Source organism: Daldinia caldariorum, assembly GCF_022478825.1.
Source record: "Daldinia caldariorum strain CBS 122874 unplaced genomic scaffold F4812scaffold_21, whole genome shotgun sequence".
Classification (NCBI taxonomy): Eukaryota; Fungi; Ascomycota; class Sordariomycetes; order Xylariales; family Hypoxylaceae; genus Daldinia; species Daldinia caldariorum.
Genome location: NW_025953057.1, coordinates 217,219 through 241,739, shown reverse-complemented (window position 1 = coordinate 241,739; position 24,521 = coordinate 217,219). Strand labels below are relative to the sequence as shown.

Genomic DNA, 24,521 nt, shown 5'->3' with positions numbered 1-24,521 from the left:
AAAACTTTTAAATAATAATATATTAAAATAACTATAATAAAAATAAGTTTGATAAGGTTATAAATCTTATTAAAAAATAAAAAATAATAATAAAATAATAAAAAAACGAATAGCCTTTTTATAAGTTAAATAAAATGGAATAATAGATAATAATTTATTAAATATATAATAATAGCATTATTAATACGAATTTAAGATAATTAATTAAAAACAATTGCATTTATATTTAAAAACGAATTGCTAAACGAGAAAAGGAATAAAATAAAGAATTTTATATATTTTAAATACTTTAAACGGCTTTAATTCCTATTATTACAACTTTCGCTTAGCTATAAAAATTAAAAATATAACGTTTTTCAATTATTAAAAGATTATAAAAATAAAAGGTTATATATATATAAGGAAAGTTTATTGTATAAATTATTAATAAATACCTTAAGGTATTAAAAAAGAAAATATTAACTATTAAAATTAATTTAAAGGTAGTAAAAAACGATATCTTAAAAATAATATATTTTTTATAAAAAGCTATTAAAACCGAGCGATCTTTAAATAAAAACAGATAAATTCTTATTTTTAATATTAAAAAACTTAATTTAAAGTTAGAAATATATATATATAATTTATAATAAAATTTAAAATATAAGAAATATTATAAAATATCTTAAATATTATGTTTTTATAATTATTGTTAAATATATAATTTAATTAAAAAAATATAAGATTTTAGCTTAAGTTAGTTAAAAGATATTTACTTATATATTAACGCAAAAATATTAGAAAAATTTAAATAAAGTTTAAATTAACCCCTTTAAAAAATATATAAATAAATAATATAATTTTTAATGTTATATTTTTAATAGAAAATAAACTTTAAAAATATATATATTATAAAAGAATATGGGAAATCTGTAATTAATATAAATATTAAATATATATAGTTTATAAAATTATTGCCCTAAAGAAATATATAGCATAATATAAAAATATAAGGGTATTTAATAAATCCTTAATAGAATTTATAAAAAAATAATAAAGTTAATTCGAAGAAAAGAACGTTAATAAGGAAAACGACCTTATAAATCTTAATGCGGTTAAAGTTATTAATAATTACTTATATATTATAATAAAATAAAAAAATTAAAAGTTTTAAACGTTAATTAATTGCGGATATTTAATAAATATTATTAATTTAAATATAATTAATAAATACTTAATTAATTATTAAAAAAAAGAATTATTATATTAAAAATTAATAATTAATAGATAGCTAATTAAATATAATAAAAAATAAATTAAATAAAAAATTATAAATTTCTTAATCCGGATTTAATAAAAAAACTATTTAATCTTTTTTAATATTATGGACATTTAATATAATATAATTTTAAAAAAACCTTAATTAAAAATTAATAACTTAAAAATAAATTAATAGAAAAATACTATTAAGTAATTATTATTAAAATTAAGTATAGAAGATTATAAACTTAAGCATTAAAAAGAGGCTAATTTAAATAAACTTAATATAATAGTAAAAAAGCATATATTTATAACTTTCGAAAAAGTTTATAAGATAATATTTTTATGTATATTATAACTTGTAAAATTAATTAAAGAAATAAAATAATAAAAAATAATAAAAAGAAAAATTAAAGTAATATATAATAAATTAGTTAATATATTAAAAAAATATTAAAAGAAATACTTGAAATTATTTGCCGAAAAACCAAATATAAATATAGGAGTTTTAAATTACGGACCTTATAATTATAAAATAAACCTTAAAGAAAGATAATTACTTAAATTAAATAAAGTATATTTATTAAGTATAAATAAATAAAAGGCATTAATTAAAATTATTAAACGAAAATTTGAAAAAGGATATATATAAAAATTAAATTTATTAATAAAGAGTCCAATTTTTTTAATATTTAAGAAGAATAAAAATAGGATATTAAAATTAAATAAGGATAGAAATATAATATATTAAAATATATATGATTATTAGTATTTTAATTTTATTATTAAGTAAAATAATTATTTTTTATTTAATATTAATAATTTGATAAAAATAATAAAAAATGTAAAATAGTTTATAATATTAAACCTTAAAAAATATTTTATTTAATTTAAATAACTAAAGGTAATAAATAGAAAATAATAATATAAATCTTTTTTAGTTATTACAAATGTTTAATTATGCTATTTAAATTTATAAATGCGTTAATAATATTTTAAAGAATAATTAAAACCGTATTACGGAAATTTTTAAGAAAAATAGTTTTTATTTACTTAAATAATATCTTAATCTTTTTCAAAACCTTTAACCAATACGAAAAACACGTGGACGAAATGTTAAAAACCTTAGATAAGGCTAATTTATTAATAAACCTAAAAAAAAGCAAATTTTATATATAAAAGATTAATCACTTAAGATATATAATTACATTTAAATAAATTAAAATATAAGATTTAAAAATTGCAATAGTATAAAATTAACTAATATTAAATAATATTATTATTATATAATAATTCCATAACTTTATTAATTATAATAAATAATTAATAAAAGATTTTAATAAAATTATAAATTTTATTATAGTTATTATATAAAGAAAAGAAAGAACTTTTTAATAAACGTTAAAAGTAAATAAAACTTTTAAAAAAAATATAAAGAATTATTATTAATAATTTAATAATAAGATTACTTAAGCTAAATTAATTAAAATAAATTTATATAAATGGATTTAACGTAATTATAAGCACAATCTTAAAATAACTTAAAGATAATAAAATATAGCACTTAATGGTATACTTATTTAAGACTTTTAAAAGAGCTTAAATAAGATATTAAACTTATAATAAGGAATTACTTATTATTGTAATAGTATTTAAAGAATAAAAACACTAGCTTAGCAGAACTAAAGAACTAATTACAATATTATTTAATTATAATAACTTTAAAACGTTAATAACTATTTAAAAACTGAGATTTAAAGTTTAAAAATAAATAAAATACTTTAATAACTTTAACTTTAAAATAATTTACGTTATAAGAAAAGCTAATACGTAAGCCGATGCATTTAATAAATTTAATAGCGTTAACACGAAAAATATAATAAAAGAAAAAGTAATACTCGTATTAAATAAATAAAAAGCACTTGTTTTATTAATATTATATTTTATAAAAAAAGATAATATATAAATAATATATATTAAAGAAATATTCTTTACTAAAAAATTACTTGCGGATATTAAAATAAAAGAAAATATAATTACATATTTAAATAAAGTATATATATTAAAGGCTTTATAATATAAGTTTATTAAAAAATATTATAAACATTTGTTACACAAATATTAAAAAAATCTTTTAAATTATATAATAAATTATAAAAAACTATAACTTTTTTAATTTATTTAAAGTAATTAAAAAAGTTATTAATAATTATAACATATATAATAAAATTAAAGTAATTAAATATAAGCTATATGGATTTACATAACTTATAGAAATTTTAAATAAAGCTTAAAAAACTATTACATAAAATTTTATTATTAAGTTACTATTATTAAAAGAACTTATAATTAATACACTATATAATAATATATGGATAATAATTAATAAATTAATTAAATATAAATACTTTATATTATATAAAGAATTTAATATAATTAAAAATCTAATTTATATATTTTTTAAATACGTAATTAATAAATATAAATTATTAAAACATATTATTTTAAATAAAAATAAGTTATTTATATTTAAATTTTAAATTAGCTTAATAGTAAAAATAAATATAAAACAAAAACTGTTAATAGCATATTATTCACAATTAAATGGATAAACGGAGCACTTAAATTAGATGTTAAAATAATATTTTCGTACATACGTTAACAAAATGTAAGATAATTAAATAGAATTATTATTATAAGTAAAAATTATATATAATAACTTTATAAATAAAAACATAAAAATATCCTTATTTAAAACAAATATTAATTATAATTTCATCATTACAAAATTAATTAATATAAAAAAAACACTTATTTTTAAGGTAAAAGTTACGGCGGAATAAATTATTGTTACATAAAGATATTTAACAAGTAAGCTTAAATTCTTATAAATAAAAATGAAAAAATATAATAATTAACATAAAATTTACTTATTATAATAAAATATTAAAACTAAAAAACTAAATAATAAATTAAATTATAAAAAACTTAAACTTTTTAAAATTGAAAAAGTTATTTTAAAAATTAATTATAAATTATTATTATTAACAAAAATAAAATTATATTTAATATTTTATATTTCTTTATTAAAAAAAGCACTTGAAAATATATTAATATAAATTACTTTAAATATTAAAGCTAATTAAAAATATAAAATCGAAAAAGTATTAAACTTTAAACAATTTAAAAATTAAATTAAATATTTAATTAAATAAAAGGATTATTTATTAAAAGAAAATATATAAAAATTAATTAGGTACTTTAAAAATATTTAAAAATTTATAAAAACATTTTATTAAAAAAATTTTAATTGCTTATAAATAATAACAGATTTATCCTTAAGTTAAAATTATTTTAAAAAGTAATAGCTTTACTAGGGTTGCCCTCGGAAGAATTAAAGGGCTTAAATAAATTAACTTACTTAATTTAACTAAAAGCACTTAGATTTATAACCTTTTTCTTACGCTTTAAATAATCCAATTCTTCTTTATATTAAAATATATAAAAAACCTTATCTTTAATAATATTTTCCTAATGTTTTAAATAACGTAAAAGGTTTAAATGTTCGTTAATCTTTTTTTAATACTTTTAAAACTCCTTATTTAATTTAATTAACTTATTTTTAACTTTATTACGCTTTTCTTTTAAATAAAAGAGTTTAAAAGTAAAACGATTAATAGAATTTACCTTTATTATATTATAACTAATATAATTTGTTTAATAAATATAATAGTTATAAAATAAAAGATTAATTACGAAAAAACATAATATTTCCTTAAAATAATTACAATTTAAATAAAGTATTCTAAAAAGATTAAAAGTTTTAATATAAATAATATAAGATTTAAGAACTTAATGTTAATTTAAGTAACAAGCTTTAATAAATAACTTAGAAACATATTTTAATATTATTAAATTAAGTTAATTTAATAAAATAAAGAATAAAATAAAAAAACTTATTAAATTAAAATCTTTAAGAGTAAAAAATATAAAAGAAGAAAAATAATGTTACGAATTAATATTTATTAAAAAACATATTAATTTAAGTAACAAAAACAGGGATTTCCTAACGTAATAAATAAACTTTAATTATAAACATAATCTCGTATAATTTAATTAATTTAATTAAATTAACTAAATCACTTAAATCAACTACATTATAATACCTTTAAAAGAAGTAAAATAAAGGAAATAATTTAACTATAAAAAAGTAACATATATTTAAACATTCATTTACGTTTTTTTAATTATTAATCTAAATCTTATATCTAACTTATATAAGGGGAAAGACTCCAAGCCTTCCTAACGAACACTCTTAACGTTTTATTAACACTTGACCCGTATTGTTACTGTTTACCTAAAATCAAGCCCCCTGTTATTACACTCTAACGGACCTGAGTGTAGGTTCGTCACACCCGTTTCCACTTTAGGATTACTAGCGATTTGTACGCACTGCCACGGAAAAGGGATATCATCGTGAGGACATTAATATCTCCCGAAAAGACTTGCTGGTTATAACTAGAACTACATCCGCTTTCGCAGTATTAAAAGGGTAAGGGTAACTAAGTTTACCCCTAAAGCGGCATTGGTATAAACTTCGGTCTCAAATCTCACAGAAACATACTCTTATATTAGTAGAATACGTTAACTGTTAGGTACACACGGATAACAAGTAGACATTATCTACCCAACTTTTACCTATTTCCTATTTCCATAGCGTTCAATATAAATCCACCTACATTCCTCTTTTACTGTTCCGAGATGAATATTACAAATTGTATTTCTATTAGATAGGTATCTTGCCCTTTAACTAGAGCCACATTTTTTATACAATCTTCTAAGTATTTTGTACGCGAATGAAAGCGTTGTACCGTGTACGAAGTAAAAAACTTGTTCACCTGTGGGCCCTGACTAAGGGGGACGCCGGTCGGGTATAAGCACTACTACTACCACGTAACAATAACCCAAGTCACCGCCTTAACAAGGACTTCACGTCACCCGCTTTCTCACATGGGTCCTGTGTCATAGCGGCACTGGATATTACTCTTGCGAAGCGGAGCAGTGAAGGGGAGCGAGCAGTGGAGAAAGCAAACCGTATAAAAATATACGGAAACGTACAACACCGGGGATTCGCTGGTCGTCACCGACCCAACTACTAATCCGGCGGTATGCAGCTTATCTATGGGAGAGCGGACGGGATCCCGAGTTTTCTGCATCCTGTGGTCGTACGTGATATATTCTGTCGCTAGTAGAGCCTATATGCCTTCTCCAGCTGTTACAGAAACATGCAGACGTTTTGCGCACTGCCACGAGATAAACCAAAAAAGAGGCAAGGAACTATAATTAAGGTCGTTTTGGAACCATAGCTATATTATATAAATACCTAATATATATAAATATCCCCTTTGTTCTACTTATGTACCTACTAGACATCGAATACCTGACACGCACACTGCTAGATTAAATAGCCGTAGTGACAAGTAATAGATGCATGCTCCCCGAGTCTCAGTATTTACCACTGCTTGCGGTTTATAGCACCAGCGGAGCGATATCATATACACAGTGAGTGTCAGGGGCATAGTATGAGGTAGCCCATAGAGCCAAGATTGGCCAATACCGCCATGAAAACCGCAAACATCAACGCGTGGAACCTGAGTATATTCGGTGACTGGATATGCCATTCTCCGCGGATGAATACGTCTGGGTGCACAACCACGCCCAGAACAAAGGGAAGTAGAATATATGTAGTCGCCATTGGAGAAAAGCGGCTAGAGCCAAAGATCGCACACTACGTTGAGCATACCGCTGAATGAATCTGATAAGAACAAGAACGCATGACTGCTCAAAAGTGTTATATTTTACTGGCCAGGACCGGCCACATAATTATAGCTATCCTTCGCGGCTCACAATACTCCCCTGTAGCTTACAACGCCATTTCGATCCGTCATTTATTCGACACTCCTAAGTCTTGCCTCCTTTTTTAAGGATGAGTCAGGCGAGGAAGCAAACTAGTGCTCTAGTCTGCCTAGCGGCAGATTTTCCCGTATACTACTATAAATAATTATTTAGTTCGTGCTGTCTTTATAACTGTGCTACTTCGGTTAGTTGTGTTCTAGGTATAGAGGCGCAACCAAGAGTAATCTACTATGTATATGTTTACGGTTACACCACATTCTACTGCAGAGTGTTATATGCAAGTCTGTGTGTGTACCTACATAGTACATACAAGTACCTAGGTGTGAAGTGGCATGGTCTGACGTCCTACTTGCAGCGTTATATTGCCAACAACGGTACTACCTCAGGCTACAATGCTACTACGTCCCAACCGCTAAGCAGGGAGAGGCTCGCCAGAGCGCCCCTTATTTCCTTTCTCCCTACCTTCGTATAATCAACCGAAGAGTCCACACATGGCATATACAAAGAAGCTCTCGTCTTCTCCCCTATGCCATCTTAGTTCTCTCTAGTTCTCCTAGCTCCGTCACTACCTACCATGGCTCCCAACGTCAAGCCTACCATCGTTCTGGTGGCCGGCGCCTTCCACACACCACGGAGCTATCAGCAGCTCACTGACGCACTTGAATCATACGGTTATGAGGTTCATGTCCCCCGGCTTCCAACCTGCAACGAAGCACGCCCACCGAATGCAGACCTCGCCAGCGACACCCAGCTTGTCCGAAGTTACGTAGAGAGCTTGGTTCGCGCCGGACGCACTGTGGTTGCAATTGGCCATTCTTACGGCGGCCAGGTAGTCTCCAATGCGCTTTGCGGTCTCGGCACCGAGACTCGCTCACGGAAGGGTCTCGCCGGCGGTGTTTCGAAACTGATTTACATGGTGGGCTATGCTCTCGCCAAAGGAAAATCAACTTTCGACAAGTTCTTAGAGTTTGGAGATGCTGCCAACGCGCCCCTGGTGTTCGACGTGGCCGAGGATGGCACAATGTTGGTCAAAAACCCGAATGTGTTGTTTGGCCTCGAGAGTCCAGGTCAAAGAATCTCCGAAGACGAAGTGGCCGCGTACCGTGAGACTCTTTGTCATTGGAATGGCAAGGGCATGCTCCAGCCCCTCGAGAATGAAGCCTGGCGAGAGATAGAGAGTTGTTACATCTATACGCAGCTGGACGTTAGCATCCCAATTCCTGAACAAGAGTCAATGGTCAAGACTCTGGAGAAGGCTGGCCGTGAAGTGAAGACTGCCTCCGTCGAGTCGGGCCATTGCCCACACTTCAGCACTACTCAGGTTGTTGCCGACACTGTCAACGAAATGATTCAAGCTTGAGCACTCGGCGGTTACGACAGAAGAGATGGCGTATGAGTAGCTTTTCACAGACTGTAATCAATACATTGGCGGAATTCTCATATCACGTGTGCATTCAACCTACCTAGATAGCCTCAACTTCCATCAAGTACGTAGCGCTATGAACTCGATGGTTACCCGTCAGCACGAGACAGAGGTATCTGACATGCACAAGGTCGTACGCCTCAATGAGATCTTTGGGCGGAGGTTCGCAGACGTTCCACTCCCTAAGGGCGACGTTCGCGGGCAGCTAAGCCATCGGGAGTGTCGCCTTGAGCGATAAGTCAAAGCCCTCCAGCCGCGCCGTGGCGGGTAGGCACCGGCTCAAATCCATCAGCCATATCCTGCTCGTGCGTGCGGCGTCAGTTGTGTTACACCCTTAATGTTACTCTAAGACTTGGACCAGTAAGAATTGGAGCCATACCCTATCCCCGTTGCGACGTCGGTTACACGCATATTCGCATCTTCAGTCCGTATACTAGGATATAGCAGATATCTAAAGAGTTCCTTGAACTAATAATGGCCTAGATAAATTCTAATTTCGGGGGCCAAATGCTCCAACATCAGTAACGATGTGACCCTACACCATAAGGATTGTACAGCAAGTGTGCTGACAGAGTCAGATCCTCCACAGCCTACATGAAATCTTCACATACCGGTTGTTATCGAGATAATCGCGAATAAAGATATAATCGGACCGCTTACTCATTTTCACGTATGTTCCCTGACAATCGAGGTAAGTTGTCCACTTGCAGTCACTTTCTTGGATGAAGAATTGGGATCTTGACCCGGTCCAAGAGAATTGCTTTACTATGTATACCTGCCATGGGCAGACTAGCCCCATGGTTGCACTGCGTCAATCATACAGCTAACACCGTTCCAGATAGCGCCCTTACAGAAAGCACATTCTCAGCTGTCTGTAGAACCCCCCCTTTCTCACCAACCCACTAGGCATCGGAGCGGCGCCTCCCAATCATGCTTAATCTTAGACTACAGCACCAACATCGAGCCCGATATTGATTCATTAGTTCTCTTCGATTCCTTGGGTGGGCTTCGTCCACACAAAAAGCCGTAAGACTATCAAACATCAACTAGGCACTGCTGCCCTGCTCGTCGCAATGGAGATTCCCCACCCTGACGAGCTCACAGAGACGTTCGTCAGCATTTCCATCGCGCTAGGCATCTTGACCTTCGTGGCCATTGTTGCTGTAGCCCTTCGTCTGATACACGGGAAGCGGACGATGGCTCTCTGGTGGGATGACTGGACAATTGTAGGCGCTTCTTGTCTTTGCTGTCGGAGTCTTCATCAATACTGCCGTCGCTACATCACCTCAATATGGAGTGTCTGGGTATCACGTTGTGCAATACACCGTTCCGCAGTTGAACAACTGGTTCATAAACTTCAGGATGAGGTAGAAAAGGCCCCTGGGGATGGTTTCTTCTTCATGGAGATCGGAAAATATCTGCCTGCCATTCTGCGTGGCGAGACAGACCCGCTGAGCTTGATCTTCCGAGATGGACTGGTAGATCGATACTACGAAGCAATGCTCGATAATGATCACCACGCGTATCCAGCCGCACAAATCATCGACCTTCTCTCCTTTAAAAATCCCTCGATGAGGATCATCGAGATCGGCGCAGGGACGGGAGGGCAAACGGCAAGATATTGGAGACCGTGGCCAAGGACGGGGTACAGAAGTGGGAACAGTACGATTATACTGATATCTCACCCGCATCCTTCACTGCTGCCAAAGAGAGCTTAAGAAACTTGGTTAGAAAAGCGCAAGAAAGCCGAAGCGGAACCCTGTTCGTCAACAATGGCGCACTAGGAAAATTTCCAAAGAACAATGCCTGGAGACTGTTAGCAATGGTGACAGCAGCATCTATGTAATACCGGATACAGGGAACACTAATCAGAGAGGCCAAGCTTCCTACAGACGAGAGCCTGTCAATCGTGATACGCTGAATATGCACCGCCTTCATCTTGTTCTTGCCCAGGCAATCCTTAACAAAAGAAGCGACGAAAGCAATTGCACGCTCTGCAGCGCCTAGAACCGCTGACCATGGCGCTCGCCAGACATATGCGAGGCCTTGCTGACACACACACACACACACACACACAAAAAAAAAAAAAAAAACGGGCCACCGGCCGACATGCTGCGGAAGGCGGTAATTACGTGTGTGGTGCCGACAGCACTATACAGCAACGAGGCGTGGTACGGAGGCGGCGGAAGCCGGCACGGAACGCGCCACAGGGGAAAAAGGAGACGGTTAGCGCTAGAGTCGGCTACCACGTGGAAAAGATACACAAGGCTATGAAAGTGGCAGCCAGGTCGGTTAAATAAGCAATGCTTTCTGCACCGGCAACAAAAAGATCGGGTTAATATAATATCCCAAATAAGTTCGGGCATATCCCAATCCTAACATGTGGAAATATAGCCGATACAGCAAGTTACCTCTTACCTAATGTCATTTTAATCCTTTAACACACGAGAACGACGTCTTGCTATATAATTAAGTCGATGTTTATTCCTCTGTGAAAATTTCTATGCCCCCCTAGTGTACGCCACAAACCCCTTAAACCCCTATCTTCGTCTAAGGACAAGCATATTTTAGTTCACCTCATAAATCGTATTGTCAGATTGCCATTCAAAAATAATAATTCGCGCAGACAACCCTTCAACGCCATCCATACCGACCAGACCACACACGCGAAATAGGTATCTCAAAGCACGCCCCTGCGCCAAGTGCTCACCACACATATCACCCCCTTCCTGAACTCCAGGCTGCCTGTCTTCCTAGCATCCCATTGCATAACGTCACTTTTTTTTTTTCTTTTTTTTTAAAAAAAATCATGCACAATAGGAAAAGTAAATGTAGCAGCCAGTACCCTGCCCTACCACCCCCTTCCCCCGCTACCACCCCCACCTCCGCTCTGTCCACCGCTGTTAGTCGGTCTGTAACCGCATGCACGAGAACGCTCACTGCACGCAAAAAAAAAATCATGTAAGAAGGTATCTTATTCCAAAAGCAAGGAGGGTGGGTTTTGTGGTTTTGTACTTACGCATCCGCCTCCTCCTCCTCCTCCACCACCGCCACCACATCCTCCCCCGCAGCCGCCGCCGCCGCCACAAGCCGAGCCTGAGGTTCCGCACTAGATAAAGGAAAGAGATTTAGTTAGTATGATACTATAAGATGGGATAGTAAAGGGAACAAGAACTAGATGGGCTAGACGAGGATAGGAAGTAGCAAATATAATACTCACACCACCACCTCCCCCTCCACACCCCCCGCCCCCACCACACGCGCCCACCGCACACCCTCCCTGCGCGCCCTGCCCCGCGACCGCTGTCCCCGGGTCTCCGCCGGGGTAATACCCGTTAGCGAAGTACACGGGGTACACGTAGGGCCCGTACATCATATAGGGGTAGCCCCAATACGTCTGGTAGTACTCCTCTCGGGGCGGGATCTCGTGGCCCCGCTTCTGGGCGCGCTTCCGCGCGCGCTCGTAGTTCCGGTCGAGGTGCTGCTGGTGCGCGTCGTGGATGCGACGGCGGACGGCCTCGCGGCCCATGTTGAGCTCGGTAAATTTTACCGAGTTGTGCGCTGAGATGTGCGCGCTGCTGTCGGGTGGGCAGAGCGCCGCCTTGCCGGATTTGTGGAATGTGTCGGAGACTATAAAAGAGTGGAGAGGGGAGAGGTAAGTAAGTTATGGAAGTTAGGTAATGTCGTCTACGATTGTAGTAATACTTCCCAATGAGACGGGGAGGCAGAGAGGGGGTTAAGGGGGAAGGGGAGGGGGTGGACGTACTTTTCTCGTTTTTCGATATATGCAGCTTGCTACCGAGCGAGGACACATGCGAAGCGCGGATCGACTCGCAGTACCAACACGTGCACTCGGAGTACACTTCGTCGTAGTGCTCCTGGTACTCCTTGCTCGTCCACTCGAAAGCCCTCGACAGCTTGTCCTCGTCAATCTTATCGTCATGGTCAATCAGGCGGCCCGTCTTGTTAAACACGTATTTAGCGTATAGAGGAGGGCTGAGCTGGTGCGTGTGCCATGCTAGATCGACGTCGAGGGTTGGCACGGCTGTTTTCGTGGGATTTCGGGCCATGATATCAATGAAGCGCTTGTATTTCCTAATAAGTCGCGTCATTGTTTCTCGGGCCGCCGGGCTGTGTAGCCAGTCGATCTGCAAATATGGTAAGTTGACAATCTTCTAGAAATACATACTTCGACCTTAGAGCTAGTATAAGTATTGGGTAGGCCGGTACCTTGTTCATCTTCTCTACAAATATGCCTTGCCGGAGTACGGCACCCCCAAGATCCAGAGAAAAAGAGGATGGGTTTCCCCAGTATCGCGACATCATTATTCGAGTGTGTGCTTTCGCATCTTTGCCGAGACGATAGCTTTTAGCCAACTCGCGTCCCGTTGCCCCCTCTATCTGCTTGATCGCGCTGCTGTTACTCAACGTACGCTCGATGAGAACACGGACGTCGTTCATTGTCGGTGCTGGGGTCCGTTGAGGGCTAGTTAGTAGTAGCAATTCGCTACGGAGGTGAAACTTGATAATCCTATTTGGAAAAGTCCGTTCCTGTCGCCTGTTATCAGGAACTTCCTTTGGTAATCCCATCTCGTTATCTAATATCGTACCCGGCATTGGTCGATTGTGAGAGAGCAGTCTCTCCGAGTCTTTGATGAATCTAGCCGCCTCGAGGAATTCTCTGGTAATCAGTCTTCCGCACCCGTCACACTTGTAATCGAAGTTTCCATCTCCATAACCTTCTCCGAGAAGACCGGGGTCTTCGTCGGCGTAGTCTCCAGGTAGCCCACACATGGTCCATGGTATCTCAAGATTATCAGAGCAACTGGGACATTTGAGGAGTTTAACCATTGGGTCATCGACATTGTCCCACTTGAGTCCTATAAGATTTTCCCACGCTTCTTTACATTCCAGTGAGACGTTATAGTTGAAATCAGCATCAATCGCATCGTCGATGAGATGCCAAGGCATTCCGGCTGTCCATAAGCCATTTAGACAGTATAGTATAGAATCCTCAAGATATGTTCTAGGATTGAGCATGTGGGCATGCCACACCATTAAGACATCTGTAAGGGTCAGTGATACTTAAAGATTATATAGAATTATAGTAGATCAGACGTACCCAATGGCGGAAGTATATGCTCCGCCCACTGAAGTGGTGTCCCTTTAGTTATAAACGTGCCGTATATCGTTGGACCGAACTCGCCACTATAATTGCCCTGCATATGTTCCTCGGTAAGATGTTTCTTTGAAAGGGTATTCCACCACGTCTCATACCGATCCACAGCTCTCGCGACGAAAAGAGCCCATCGTTTCTCATGGAGTCTAGCCAAGCGCTGCACGGTCTCTTCTTCCAGTTTACGTCCATTTTCGACGGCTTTTGATTTCTTCTGTTGCGAAAGAACTTGGTTATCGAAGAGACCCCAAATTCCGTCTGTAAAACCGACATCCTCCTTTAAAGTTTGGAAGGCTGTGAGTAACCTAAGATGTGCCAAACACATGTCAGGTGTTATCTTTAAAGCCCCAGGGGATGCGCCAACAGTATCAGGGCTAAGATTCAAAATATGACCGAAATCAGTATTCAACTCGTCAACTCCAGATGTCCTAGCTTGACCAGGGGATTCCCCATTATTTCCTTCAAAATAGCCAGGAGGTGATTCGGTACCATCCCCATCCGAATGACCGGATAGGGCATCGATGCGATTTGGTTTCAACATGATAGGGTAGCAGAATGTCGTCAAGTAAGCCCAAAATATATGAAAATGTAGTAGGTAAGCGACACTTAAGTGGTAAGTGATAAGTAGCAAAAGAGTAGATTTTGGTGGGCAGCGAACAGAGCAGTATTTAAAGATTAAACGGGAGAATATAAGTCGTGCTCCATCAGCGATAGTTGATAGATAACCTAACTTAATCTATCTAGGGAGGGTATTTAAGTACGACGTATGTTGTTTTTATTTTTTGTTATTCTTTGAGAATAGGTAGAATAATGAAGAATGCTGAGAGTGTTAACTTGGATAAGAGTGTAGATTAGTATGATGAAGCTGCGTTTCAGGGGGGGCATCACGCGAAGTTTAAATGGTCGGACACCAGATAGTGGCTTGATTACTCCAGGTAAGAGGTGCCTACCTACCTACCTAGCCTACGTATACCTGTTAGTGAGTTATTAACCATGTACTTATCTCACCTTGCTCCAGTAAGCTCAGCTTTTCGCGCTAGCTCTACACTTGTTAAAGGTCATCAAACTTAAAATTTGGGGTATTTGATTACTAGTGCTGTCTACGTAAACTCGACGGCGCACCCCAAAGGGGTGCTGCGCTTTGATTAGGAAATCGGGCAGTAATTAAGCTAGCGTACCAGACTCCAAATACCAGTAAGAAGTTATTCCGATCCCTGTTACTTGCCCGTTTCCTTAATTAAAGCGCAGCACCCCTTTGGGGTGCGCCGTCGAGTTTACGTAGACAGCACTAGTACAATGTGCCTAAGGTATATACAGAATTCCCGGAATCCTTCGAGGTAACCTCAAAATACCAAGGTACATGTTACATGTAGGGATTACTAGGGAACTTCGGGACCACCTAAAACACGGCGTTGCATTCACTACATGTAGCAGGGCGTATTTCGTACTACCCGACGGAGGGGAACGATTGGACAAGACCACCTGGGCACCCGTGTGGTACTTACGGGATGACGCGCTACGGTAGCACGGAATATGTTACGTAAGGAGATGCTGATTTGGAGTCTAAGCTTTGTTTCTTCACAACCCGGGCGTTCGTCAACGGCCCGCCCCAAAAAGCTTGAAAATACGCCTTTCAACCCCAATGACGCCCGAACTTAGACACAAACTTACCTGGTACCTTACCTACAAGTACAATACATATTCCACGTGCCAGAGCTTTTAGCGGACAGTCAGTATTGTGAATTGGATATAAGATGTCTTTTTCGATACGTCATTTTAGCACAGCTTAAATATTTAGGGATAAGTATCAAGATATAATGTCATATACGTTAACCCACATTACCCCGGAGTTTAAAGTAGGTAAGCCCGGGGATTGTGGGGTTCGGGCCTTCGAAAGCTTCTACGTGTTACGAACCAACAGCCGATGAGTCCATACCAAGTATGGAAGCGGGGTAACAACCAACAACAGTACGGTTGAATATCGGATAAATCGTATGGATCTAGTGGATCTTATGGATCTGATGGATCTTAAGGAGATGCTTAAAATTTAAAAGATTAACGAGATTTAAAAGAATTTTAAATAACGAATAAATATATATAATAAAAAAATAACAAATTTATTTAAACTATTATATATTTAATCATTTATTTAAGTTTTTTTAATTAATAATTTAAATTTTATATTTAACTTATATAAAGGAAAAAAATTTTAAGCTTTTTTAATAAATATTTTAACATTTATTAACATTTAACCCGTACTATTTACTTAAAAATTAAAATTTATTATTATTATATTTTAATAGTTTTTTAATTAATATTATTATTAATTAAATATAATATAAATATTAATTTTAATAATATTTTTTCGTTTTTATAAATTATATATAATTTATTATTTTTAAAGCATTTATTAAATAAATTATTTAAGCAAAATATAATATTAATAAATAATGTAGCTTTAATTAAAATTATTTTAAATTAAAGAAAAAATAAAGAAAATTATTAAAATAATTAATAAAAAAAAGCTTAAAACGATAAAAACGATAATAAAAATAATATAATTTTATTATTATTTAATAAAAGATTTAAACCTTTTTTATTATTTAAATATAATAATATTATAAATGTTAAATATTAATTTAATATAATTAAATTATATTTAACTTTTTATAAAATTAATTTTAGTAAATAAAAAAAGGGTTATTTAATTAGAATAATAAATTGTATTAAATATTATTTTATATATATTAACGTTTAAAAGTTATAAATTATTAATTATTATTATAATATAATATAAATACATATAAATACTTATATATTTAAATAAATTAATCTTTATTTAATATTATATATTAATATTTTTTATATTAATATATTTAATTATTTTTAATTTATTTAAATTTTATATTAATAAATTATATAATAATATAAAATTAATAAGTATTTTTACATAATTAATATTATATTATTTTATGTAAATGTTTTATTATATTAATATAATTCGAAATATTAATTATAATAATTTTAATATATTTATAAAATTTATTATTATAAAGTTTTAAAATTAATTTTAATATTTATTTATTATTTTTTTTAAATATTTAAATTACTTTTTGCTTAAAAGTAATTATTTAAAAATTAATTAATTTTTATTATATAATTATATAATTAAAATATTATATAAAAATTATTTAATTAAAAATATAATTTATTAAAACTTATAATTTATTTATATTTTTTATTTTAATTAAGTTAATTATTATAATATAAGTTTATATTTACATTAAGTTTTTTAATTAAAACATTATAAAATAAAAATATTATACGTAAAATAAAAATTTAATTAATAATAATAATAAGTTTAAATTACAGTAAATAATAAAAAACTTAAATAAATTAAATAATAAAATAAATTAATAATTTATTATAAATAATAAATTTATTTATTTAATAAAAGAAAGTATATTAATATTACGTATATTATTATAATAATAATTTTTTTAACTTTATTAATTTATATTATTAAACTTTTAATAATATTAATTAATATTAATAAAAATATATATAATATAAAAGTAAATAATAATAAAAATAAATAATAATAAAGTAAGATTAATATATTATTAATATTTAAAAAAGAAAAGTAAATTAAAAAAAGACGAAAAAAAACTTATTTTTATATAATTTAAAATACATAAGTACTTTTTTCTATTAAATACGTACTGCAATAAAGTACGTACATGTGTTATATAACCATTAATCGTGTTAATTATATTATTAAATTAATCGAATTGCAAATAATTACGCAATTAAGAAATTTTTAATTATATTAAATTTATAAAAGTAAAAATCAAATAAAGCTTAAATTAATCCCCATTTAATTTAATGGTAAGTACCGTAAACTTAAAATAATAAAGTAAATAAAAGTAACTTAATAAGAAAAAAACGAAAAAAAGCCCAAAGGTAGTGGGTTCGAGCCCCACTGGGGGCAGCAGTTTTTTTTTAAGGCTTATCTTAATATAGAACCGTTCTAGGATTCCAGAATCGTTTTATTTACTAGAAACGTTGAATCTGAAAGAGTGCAGGTTTTAACAGGAATGGTTTTACGTTTTTAGAACCGTTTAATAAAAACCCCCGCTGCCGCTATGGTACCTATGTAATTTAGGCATCTTTAAAAGCAACGAAGCATACACGGAACTTTTACCATTCAAAATTGCGAATTGCCATACATAGTATCATATTTCTACGAAAGCAATATAAAGGCTCCGGCTGTTGCACTTTGCAGTGTTACCAACGACTGGAACGTCTCTTTGCTTTGTCTTCAAGTCGCGGGGTTTTTATGTTAGGTACCTACCTTCTTGGATCGGCGCTAGGGCTAGCAGTATTAGGGTATGCCCATACCCCCGCCATGGATCTGTCTCTCTATCTGCATGTACTTATGTAGCTGAAAACAGGGGAAAAAAAAAAAGAATGCCCTTTTGTTTCTCGATCCTCGCTCGATGAAGCTAAAGAATGATAAAGCCTAATCTGTCACCGCCTCTTACGAAATCGGGCATTTACCTACCCCGACGGATCTCGGTGACGCAAATTGTAAAATCTTCACGCATAATACGTCTCGGTAATTAGTAAAACCTCATAACGGCTCGACTCTGCTGCCCAAGTACCACGTATTTATTTATTTGATACCTACTAGAACCACCCAACGGAAGAATTCTATTAATACCTCAAGGAAAGTATCTAATACATGACGCACGAGAACCCCCAAGGTCGCATACCTAACATTACGACGGGTCTACCCGACGATTAAACACAAGTTAAAGTCATACCAGCCAACCTTAACTTTATCTTCTTTACCTACTCGAGCAGATAGTAACCAATTCGAAATTATGTATACTTATTCTAACCGCCTAGAAAAAGTTAATAGCAAACCTTTCATTCGTGAAAAGTTGTAAAATACTTCGTAGATGCATATCCCATCTAACCAATCATGAAGGTCGGTATAAACCAATTAGGTAACTTATCTAAGAGGTAAATGCCTATAGTACTGTTTACCTGCAGTGCACCATGCTTTTTCACGCCATACATGTGGCCATACATTTAAAATAAAAAGTGCTGGAGACATAAGTTAGGATAGTAGATACAGGGGTGCTAGGTACCTGATACTCTATAGAAGAGGCTCCCAACACCATCGCAATGAAATACAAGGTTAGAATTCGGGCTTTAAATGGTAGTAAAGTGCCTCTCAGCATATTTTTGTCTGTGTCGATCTTGTCCTCCAGCTGCCCCTAGAGTTTTGCGGCATCTTCTTGAGATAACTTTATATACCTAGGTAGGTTACGTAGTGTCGTCGTCATTTTCGTATCTGGCGAGGTAGAAAAGGCAGATCCTGGGGTAATCCTCACCGATCCTCCGGTTCACCCTCTCAAGGATGTACTTTTCCTACTGCTTTTCCCATTACCTCGTCACCTCACAATTCGTCTGACCAACCTACTGGACAACAACCTTCCTTATCCGCGGAATACCCTGTTAATTTTATCTCTGAAACGCCAAGCCCATCTGTCACATCGCAGAGCATATGGTAGGTAAAACAACTTCGTTGTTCCGCAAGGAACTCTAACTACAGTTGCTTTGAAGCCAAAGCTATATACAGAATAAGTCATTTGTTCCAAAGAGTCTCAAATTAGACTCCTGACACCATCCGCTTCTAGAGAAACTCGAATGCGAGCTCGCAATCTCTTTCAGGATCTCCATGGATTGTCTCCGGTAAGCAAGATGTTTAGTAGAGAGCCTTACGATCCGTATTGTCGTACAGATGCGGAGGAAACTGGATCGTGGAGCGCGCCACGGAGCCATCCTGCCTAAGATGGGCTAGTCAACCGTGTAACCCTCTGGGGGCGCTACCGTAGTAGTCGTCTGTATCATCCAAAGACCCTTGTCGGTATGTATATGGCGTAAGCTTCGCCTAGCGCCGAGGGCAAGTATCTCCAGATGGGGTTCTCGACGTGTGCGGTATATCTGCGCTTGTACCACATAGTTCTCACGGCCGCTCTCCCATTGCTTATCATAATGTTTCTGAGTCTACCCTGTAACGTATTTTGCCAACGGATGGAGGTATATTCCGTCCTCCGGGCAGGCTGCCCGGCATCGCTTGGCATTCCCCGACGATCACAGAATATAAGTCCAGCTTCAAACAGCGCATAAGACACGGTCGGTCCGGGTGCCTATTGCACAACTGCATGACGTTGGCGTTTCCTTGAGGTTCGTGATGTATTCGATGATCGTCCAAGTCGCCCTGGGCTGGGGTACATCATGTCTCAATTCAGCGTCTATGGTGTTAAAGATCTGCCACATTTGCTGGACCTTATCGTCCATGCCGTAGGCTCGGCATGTTCTCGTCATCTGTCTCCTTGCATATTGGTCTTGTTCATGTAATGGTTGCGGTCAGTGTTCTGCGGCTCCGGAAGCTCAGAGGAACCGATCCTGTGGGCGGAATGCTTGCATCCTAAGTGAACCTGGTAAAGATTCTTCATCTTATCGGATCTGTACTGGCCCAATTATAATTGAACTAGAGGCATCCTCGTGAGACATCTCTTTCACTAAGGGACTGCTAACAGGGAGATAATCTCCACCAGCACGGACATAGCCAATTTTTGGCATCCTATCAGGTTTGCGGAAAACCTCAGTGTTTTCGAGACTGCTAAAAGTTGTTTTTTGTTTTTTTCTTTTTTCTAAACATATATATAAACGAATTTATTCAGTAAAGATGTTGAAATTTTGTTGTTGAAGGCGAAGAATATGACGTAGCTCTTGTCATGTCTTTCGAAACCTGATGTGTAGTTGATAATATGGAATGATGGAAAGATCGGGCGGCGGCAAGTCTTTTTGGCTGAAGCCTAATAGGTATTCCCTATTACTAGGTAACTAGCAAGAGAGAGAAGAGGCTAGGTACGGCAGGGTTTAATGTATTGTGAGTTTTCTGCCACGCAATTTATTAAGAATAGAAGTATAAGGTAACTCTGAAAGCTGGCTGGGAGGGCATAGCTCAGACTGAAAAGGCGTCTTGAAACTTGGTAATTTGGATGCTTGGATAGAAAGGAGTGATAAATAGCGGCGTAGAAATAATTAGGTGTGCCGAAGAATACATGAAGTTAGACAAGTTGTTTGGGTAAAAAGAAAAAAAAAAAAAAAAAAAGAATCCGAGTGAAAGGTAAAGGAAGAAAAGATATTTGTAAGTCGAAAGACTTTAACAATGTCGCTTCCCCCCTTGGTCGCAAACCCAGTTCAAACCTTCGCTGAGTATTAATTACACTTTCTTGTAAAGTAAGGCAGGCACATACGAGGTACCTAACCTACGTAGAAATGGAAGTTAAGAGGTGGGTACCTACCCTAGGTACCTGTCTATTTAACTTTAAAGGTGCAACTTCTTTTCTTCCATCTATACCTTCATTTTTCAAACATGACTTGTTAGGTGCTTCCAAGGAACGCGCTTGCTCTAGGTAGCCCTACAGCTTAAATGATAAGCACCCCTCACCATTCCAAGCACTTACGCACGGGACTACGGTTGCCTTTATTTCACTAGGTCATGGATAACACGTAACTACCTTTTTCCAAATTGTCTTTTCCACAACTCAAATCAATACGGTCATCCCTCTTTGACTCCTTAACACAACAGAATATTTACAACACAGAGTCTATCATAATCCACGATAACTCTTTCGCTTACGACTTATCAACTAGCAATTAACTATCAAGATATCCTTCAGCACGATGTCAACCAAACACTAAAAGACAGAGAACGGTGATAGAGGACGGAGATCGAAAAGGTACCTAAGGCAGTTTGCCTTGACAACTCAGACGTCGCCAACAACCTACACCATATCTGCTAAGCAATAGCTTGGTTTATTGCAATCTATTCAGTCCTATTCAGTCGACCTATCCCAAAATCATGATGCTTACATATAATACAAATGCTGGTATAAACTAAGCTACCTATAAAGCAACCTGTTACCATGTTCAACGTTCCACCTGGGAACGGTGCTTTACTCGGCTCAAACCCGGGAGAGTCGTCCTTTCGAGGTTGGCCTATGATGTCGATCAAAGTTTGGAATGCCTTAGGTACCTAAAACCGCATCGAGGACGCATGATTCGATATCCACCTGAGAAACTGCCGGGGCAGCAAGCGAAGCGTCTCCTCCCGTTCCGGGCCCGTCGACAGGGAAACTGTCACATGATAGTGACCTAGACCCACATTATAGAGCGGGGCACACACATTACTTATCCCATGTTCCATATTCCTAGATAGTCACACATTCTAGAACAAGACAACAATAACTATCATAACCGTACCGCACCATAATTGCTTGGCAATAACCCTCGACATGGACCTCGAAGAACGTTTGATAGTTCATGTAGGGATTCGACAACGGACAATGCCACCCACATATAATCTACCTACGTTGACAACTGGGTCCTACTCCGCGAAGAACCTTGGTAAACTTGGGACTGAATATTCCATACCAAAGCGGAATGATATCCGGCGATTTCATATTCGCTAACTGCCAAGCGTCCAATTACGCTATTGTCTTTGGCCTTTAGCCTTTGACATCGTGCCCGGATACTATAGGACCCACCTTATTCTCGTAACCCTTGACTAGGTGCAGGACCCAATCACTGGTGTTCGTACGGTTTATTCACATTTGTTTTCTTCTCACTGCAACAATTTATAGATGGAGGCGATGTCAGGGGTATAGGGCATACATACCATGTCGCAGATGACGGGCGACGACGATTGATGATACCGGCTATATGTGTTGAAGATTTGCTGGAAATGGTGCACGAATACCCAACATCATTATGTGGTGGTAGTCTTGTGACTCGCACACTGAGGTGGGGTTAACCCACCTTACATAGCAGTCGCTAATAACTCAGGGAAAGACCCCGGCGTTATTAACCTAGGGGTGTAGTTCAGTTTTAGAAAAAAACAACCATCTTTACTGGGAGATTCTGATCTTCTACAGGCACTGGGACATGAGGCCCACTAGGATAGGTGTATATAAGGAGCGCGCTGCTCCCTCGAAGGTGCTTCAACGGGCAAGCGCTAATATATCACTACTCTACACTGCATACTTGATACTCTACGTGCTACTGCCTCTAGTACTGACTCTACGTACGACATACATCACGGGATCTTTCTGGCAGGTGAGCTGACAAATAACTATGACTTTGCTATAATAATCCTTCCTAGCTGCGGACGAATTACAGAGAATCTGTTCGTTGAGGATACTCGAGTCTTACATTGGCAGATTTTTAGTTTAAGACGACACTAAGCAATATGATATTGTATGATTTGGAATTAGGACATCAGGAAAACTTCACGACATCATGTGTTTACCTGGCAGTGTTTACGACGAGGGCGTCGTCATTTTTTCGAAGGGCGGCAATTGTCGCATGACAACCATATGTCTGCATTCCTTGTGGCAGCTAGCGTATAGAGGTCTTAGACGCGTGCGTGTGTATCGAGGGATAAGTGATAATTTAGAGTAAGAGGTACCTAAGGTAAGTAAGTAAGTAGGTAGGTAGGTAGGTAGGGACATAGTTTGGTGGCGCGATGCTGGGATAACATTGAAGTTTTGGTATCCTGCAAGAAATATGCGATAGGGTTATAAGGTTCGTTGGGGCTAATAAGAAAGATTGACTGACTACCTCACTTGCACGGGTTATGAGCGCTCGGAATACAGCGTCGTCCTCGTTTTGTACTTGTCCTTGAACTGTTGATCAGCTAGAGTGTGCTTTCGGAGTCTTATCAGTTCGGAGTCTTTTTTTCTTTTTATTCTTTTGTTTTATTCTTGTGATAGGTATCCAGATCCTTGCTGGAGCGCACGGGATGTATGCAACAACAGCGTTATTCAACATGAGGCCACATTACCTCTTCGAATCCAGGATCCGATGAGAGAAAAGTAAACCGTACATAGTAGTCGGGCGCAAGTCATGTGTTAGGACATTGGTCATAGCTGCTGATCGACAGCATGGTTTGGTTTGGTTACTTGGCTTCTTGGTGAACAGGGGTCCGAGCCCAGGCTGGTTTCCTCCGCGTTGCCTAAGGGGTAGGTCATTGTTCAAGGAAATATTTACCGTTTCTTTTTAGGATGTGACGTGCTTAGGGTTAGAAGATATGTAGGTACCTCCTATATTCCTCTAGGAAGTTGTTAGATAAAGTTGTCAACTTACCTAGGTACCTGGTAGGTAGTTTCCTAATGTTCAGCAATGGTTGGTTGGTTGACATGAATGGAGACATGAGTAATGTAGGATATGTGTATTGTAGTGTATAATAAGCGAGCCCATCCAACCCATTTAAAACCATCTAACCAGCCCAGCCCGTCTATCCCCGGAGAGGAAACAATTTTCGATAGCGCTACCTGATACTTTTCCCTACGGACAGCGCAGCAGTCTGTGTCTCGATCGGGAAAATGATAACTGCACTTTCTTGTTTGGAAAAGTCCGTATCTATTAGATTAAATACGTTAGAGGTAGGTCCCTAGGTAGATGTAGGACTTACTGACTTTGACCGCCAGGGGTATCGGGAAACCTGTACTTTTTTGGGGATTGGGTTACACTTTTTTTTTTCTCGTCACATACATAACAATAACCTTCTCCGCGGCAGCGCGGCGCATCACACCTACCTGACGCCCTGCAGGTCTGCGGCGGCAGATATGAATGTCGCACGACAGGCGGGGGGATCCCGGATCGTGGTTACGGGACGTAGAGGCG

The 24,521-nt window shown here is 35.9% G+C and overlaps 4 protein-coding genes across 4 annotated transcripts; 2 read left to right on the top strand and 2 right to left on the bottom strand.

The window, feature by feature from the left end:
* Nucleotides 1-7,537: 7,537 nt before the first annotated feature.
* On the top strand, nucleotides 7,538-8,612 carry F4812DRAFT_443733 (alpha/beta-hydrolase). The gene is made up of 2 exons (XM_047935426.1): nucleotides 7,538-7,629; nucleotides 7,650-8,612. Exon 2 carries the CDS (start codon nucleotides 7,730-7,732, stop codon nucleotides 8,513-8,515), a length of 786 nt encoding a protein of 261 aa, XP_047786507.1. The 5' UTR covers nucleotides 7,538-7,629; nucleotides 7,650-7,729; the 3' UTR covers nucleotides 8,516-8,612.
* A 500-nt stretch (nucleotides 8,613-9,112) lies between these two features.
* Nucleotides 9,113-10,928, top strand: F4812DRAFT_443732 (uncharacterized protein). Its single transcript, XM_047935425.1, has 2 exons — nucleotides 9,113-9,269; nucleotides 9,417-10,928. Exon 2 carries the CDS (start codon nucleotides 9,652-9,654, stop codon nucleotides 10,294-10,296), a length of 645 nt encoding a protein of 214 aa, XP_047786506.1. The 5' UTR covers nucleotides 9,113-9,269; nucleotides 9,417-9,651; the 3' UTR covers nucleotides 10,297-10,928.
* Nucleotides 10,929-11,593: 665 nt separating this feature from the next.
* On the bottom strand, nucleotides 11,594-14,295 carry F4812DRAFT_462940 (uncharacterized protein; the record flags this gene model as incomplete). The annotated part of the gene is made up of 5 exons (XM_047938123.1): nucleotides 11,594-11,687; nucleotides 11,854-12,208; nucleotides 12,345-12,726; nucleotides 12,809-13,644; nucleotides 13,701-14,295. The coding sequence occupies 5 exons, from the start codon at nucleotides 14,293-14,295 to the stop codon at nucleotides 11,594-11,596; spliced, it is 2,262 nt and encodes a 753-aa protein (XP_047786505.1).
* Nucleotides 14,296-19,412: 5,117 nt separating this feature from the next.
* Nucleotides 19,413-20,100, bottom strand: F4812DRAFT_443726 (uncharacterized protein). Its single transcript, XM_047935424.1, has one exon. It carries the CDS (start codon nucleotides 19,907-19,909, stop codon nucleotides 19,673-19,675), a length of 237 nt encoding a protein of 78 aa, XP_047786504.1. The 5' UTR covers nucleotides 19,910-20,100; the 3' UTR covers nucleotides 19,413-19,672.
* Between the last annotated feature and the right edge of the window lie 4,421 nt (nucleotides 20,101-24,521).

Coding starts and splice junctions, on each gene's coding strand:
- F4812DRAFT_443732 (XM_047935425.1), top strand. CDS start 9,652: ATGGAGATTCCCCACCCTGACGAGCTCACAGAGACGTTCGTCAGCATT.
- F4812DRAFT_443726 (XM_047935424.1), bottom strand. CDS start 19,909: ATGCCAAGCGATGCCGGGCAGCCTGCCCGGAGGACGGAATATACCTCC.
- F4812DRAFT_443733 (XM_047935426.1), top strand. CDS start 7,730: ATGGCTCCCAACGTCAAGCCTACCATCGTTCTGGTGGCCGGCGCCTTC.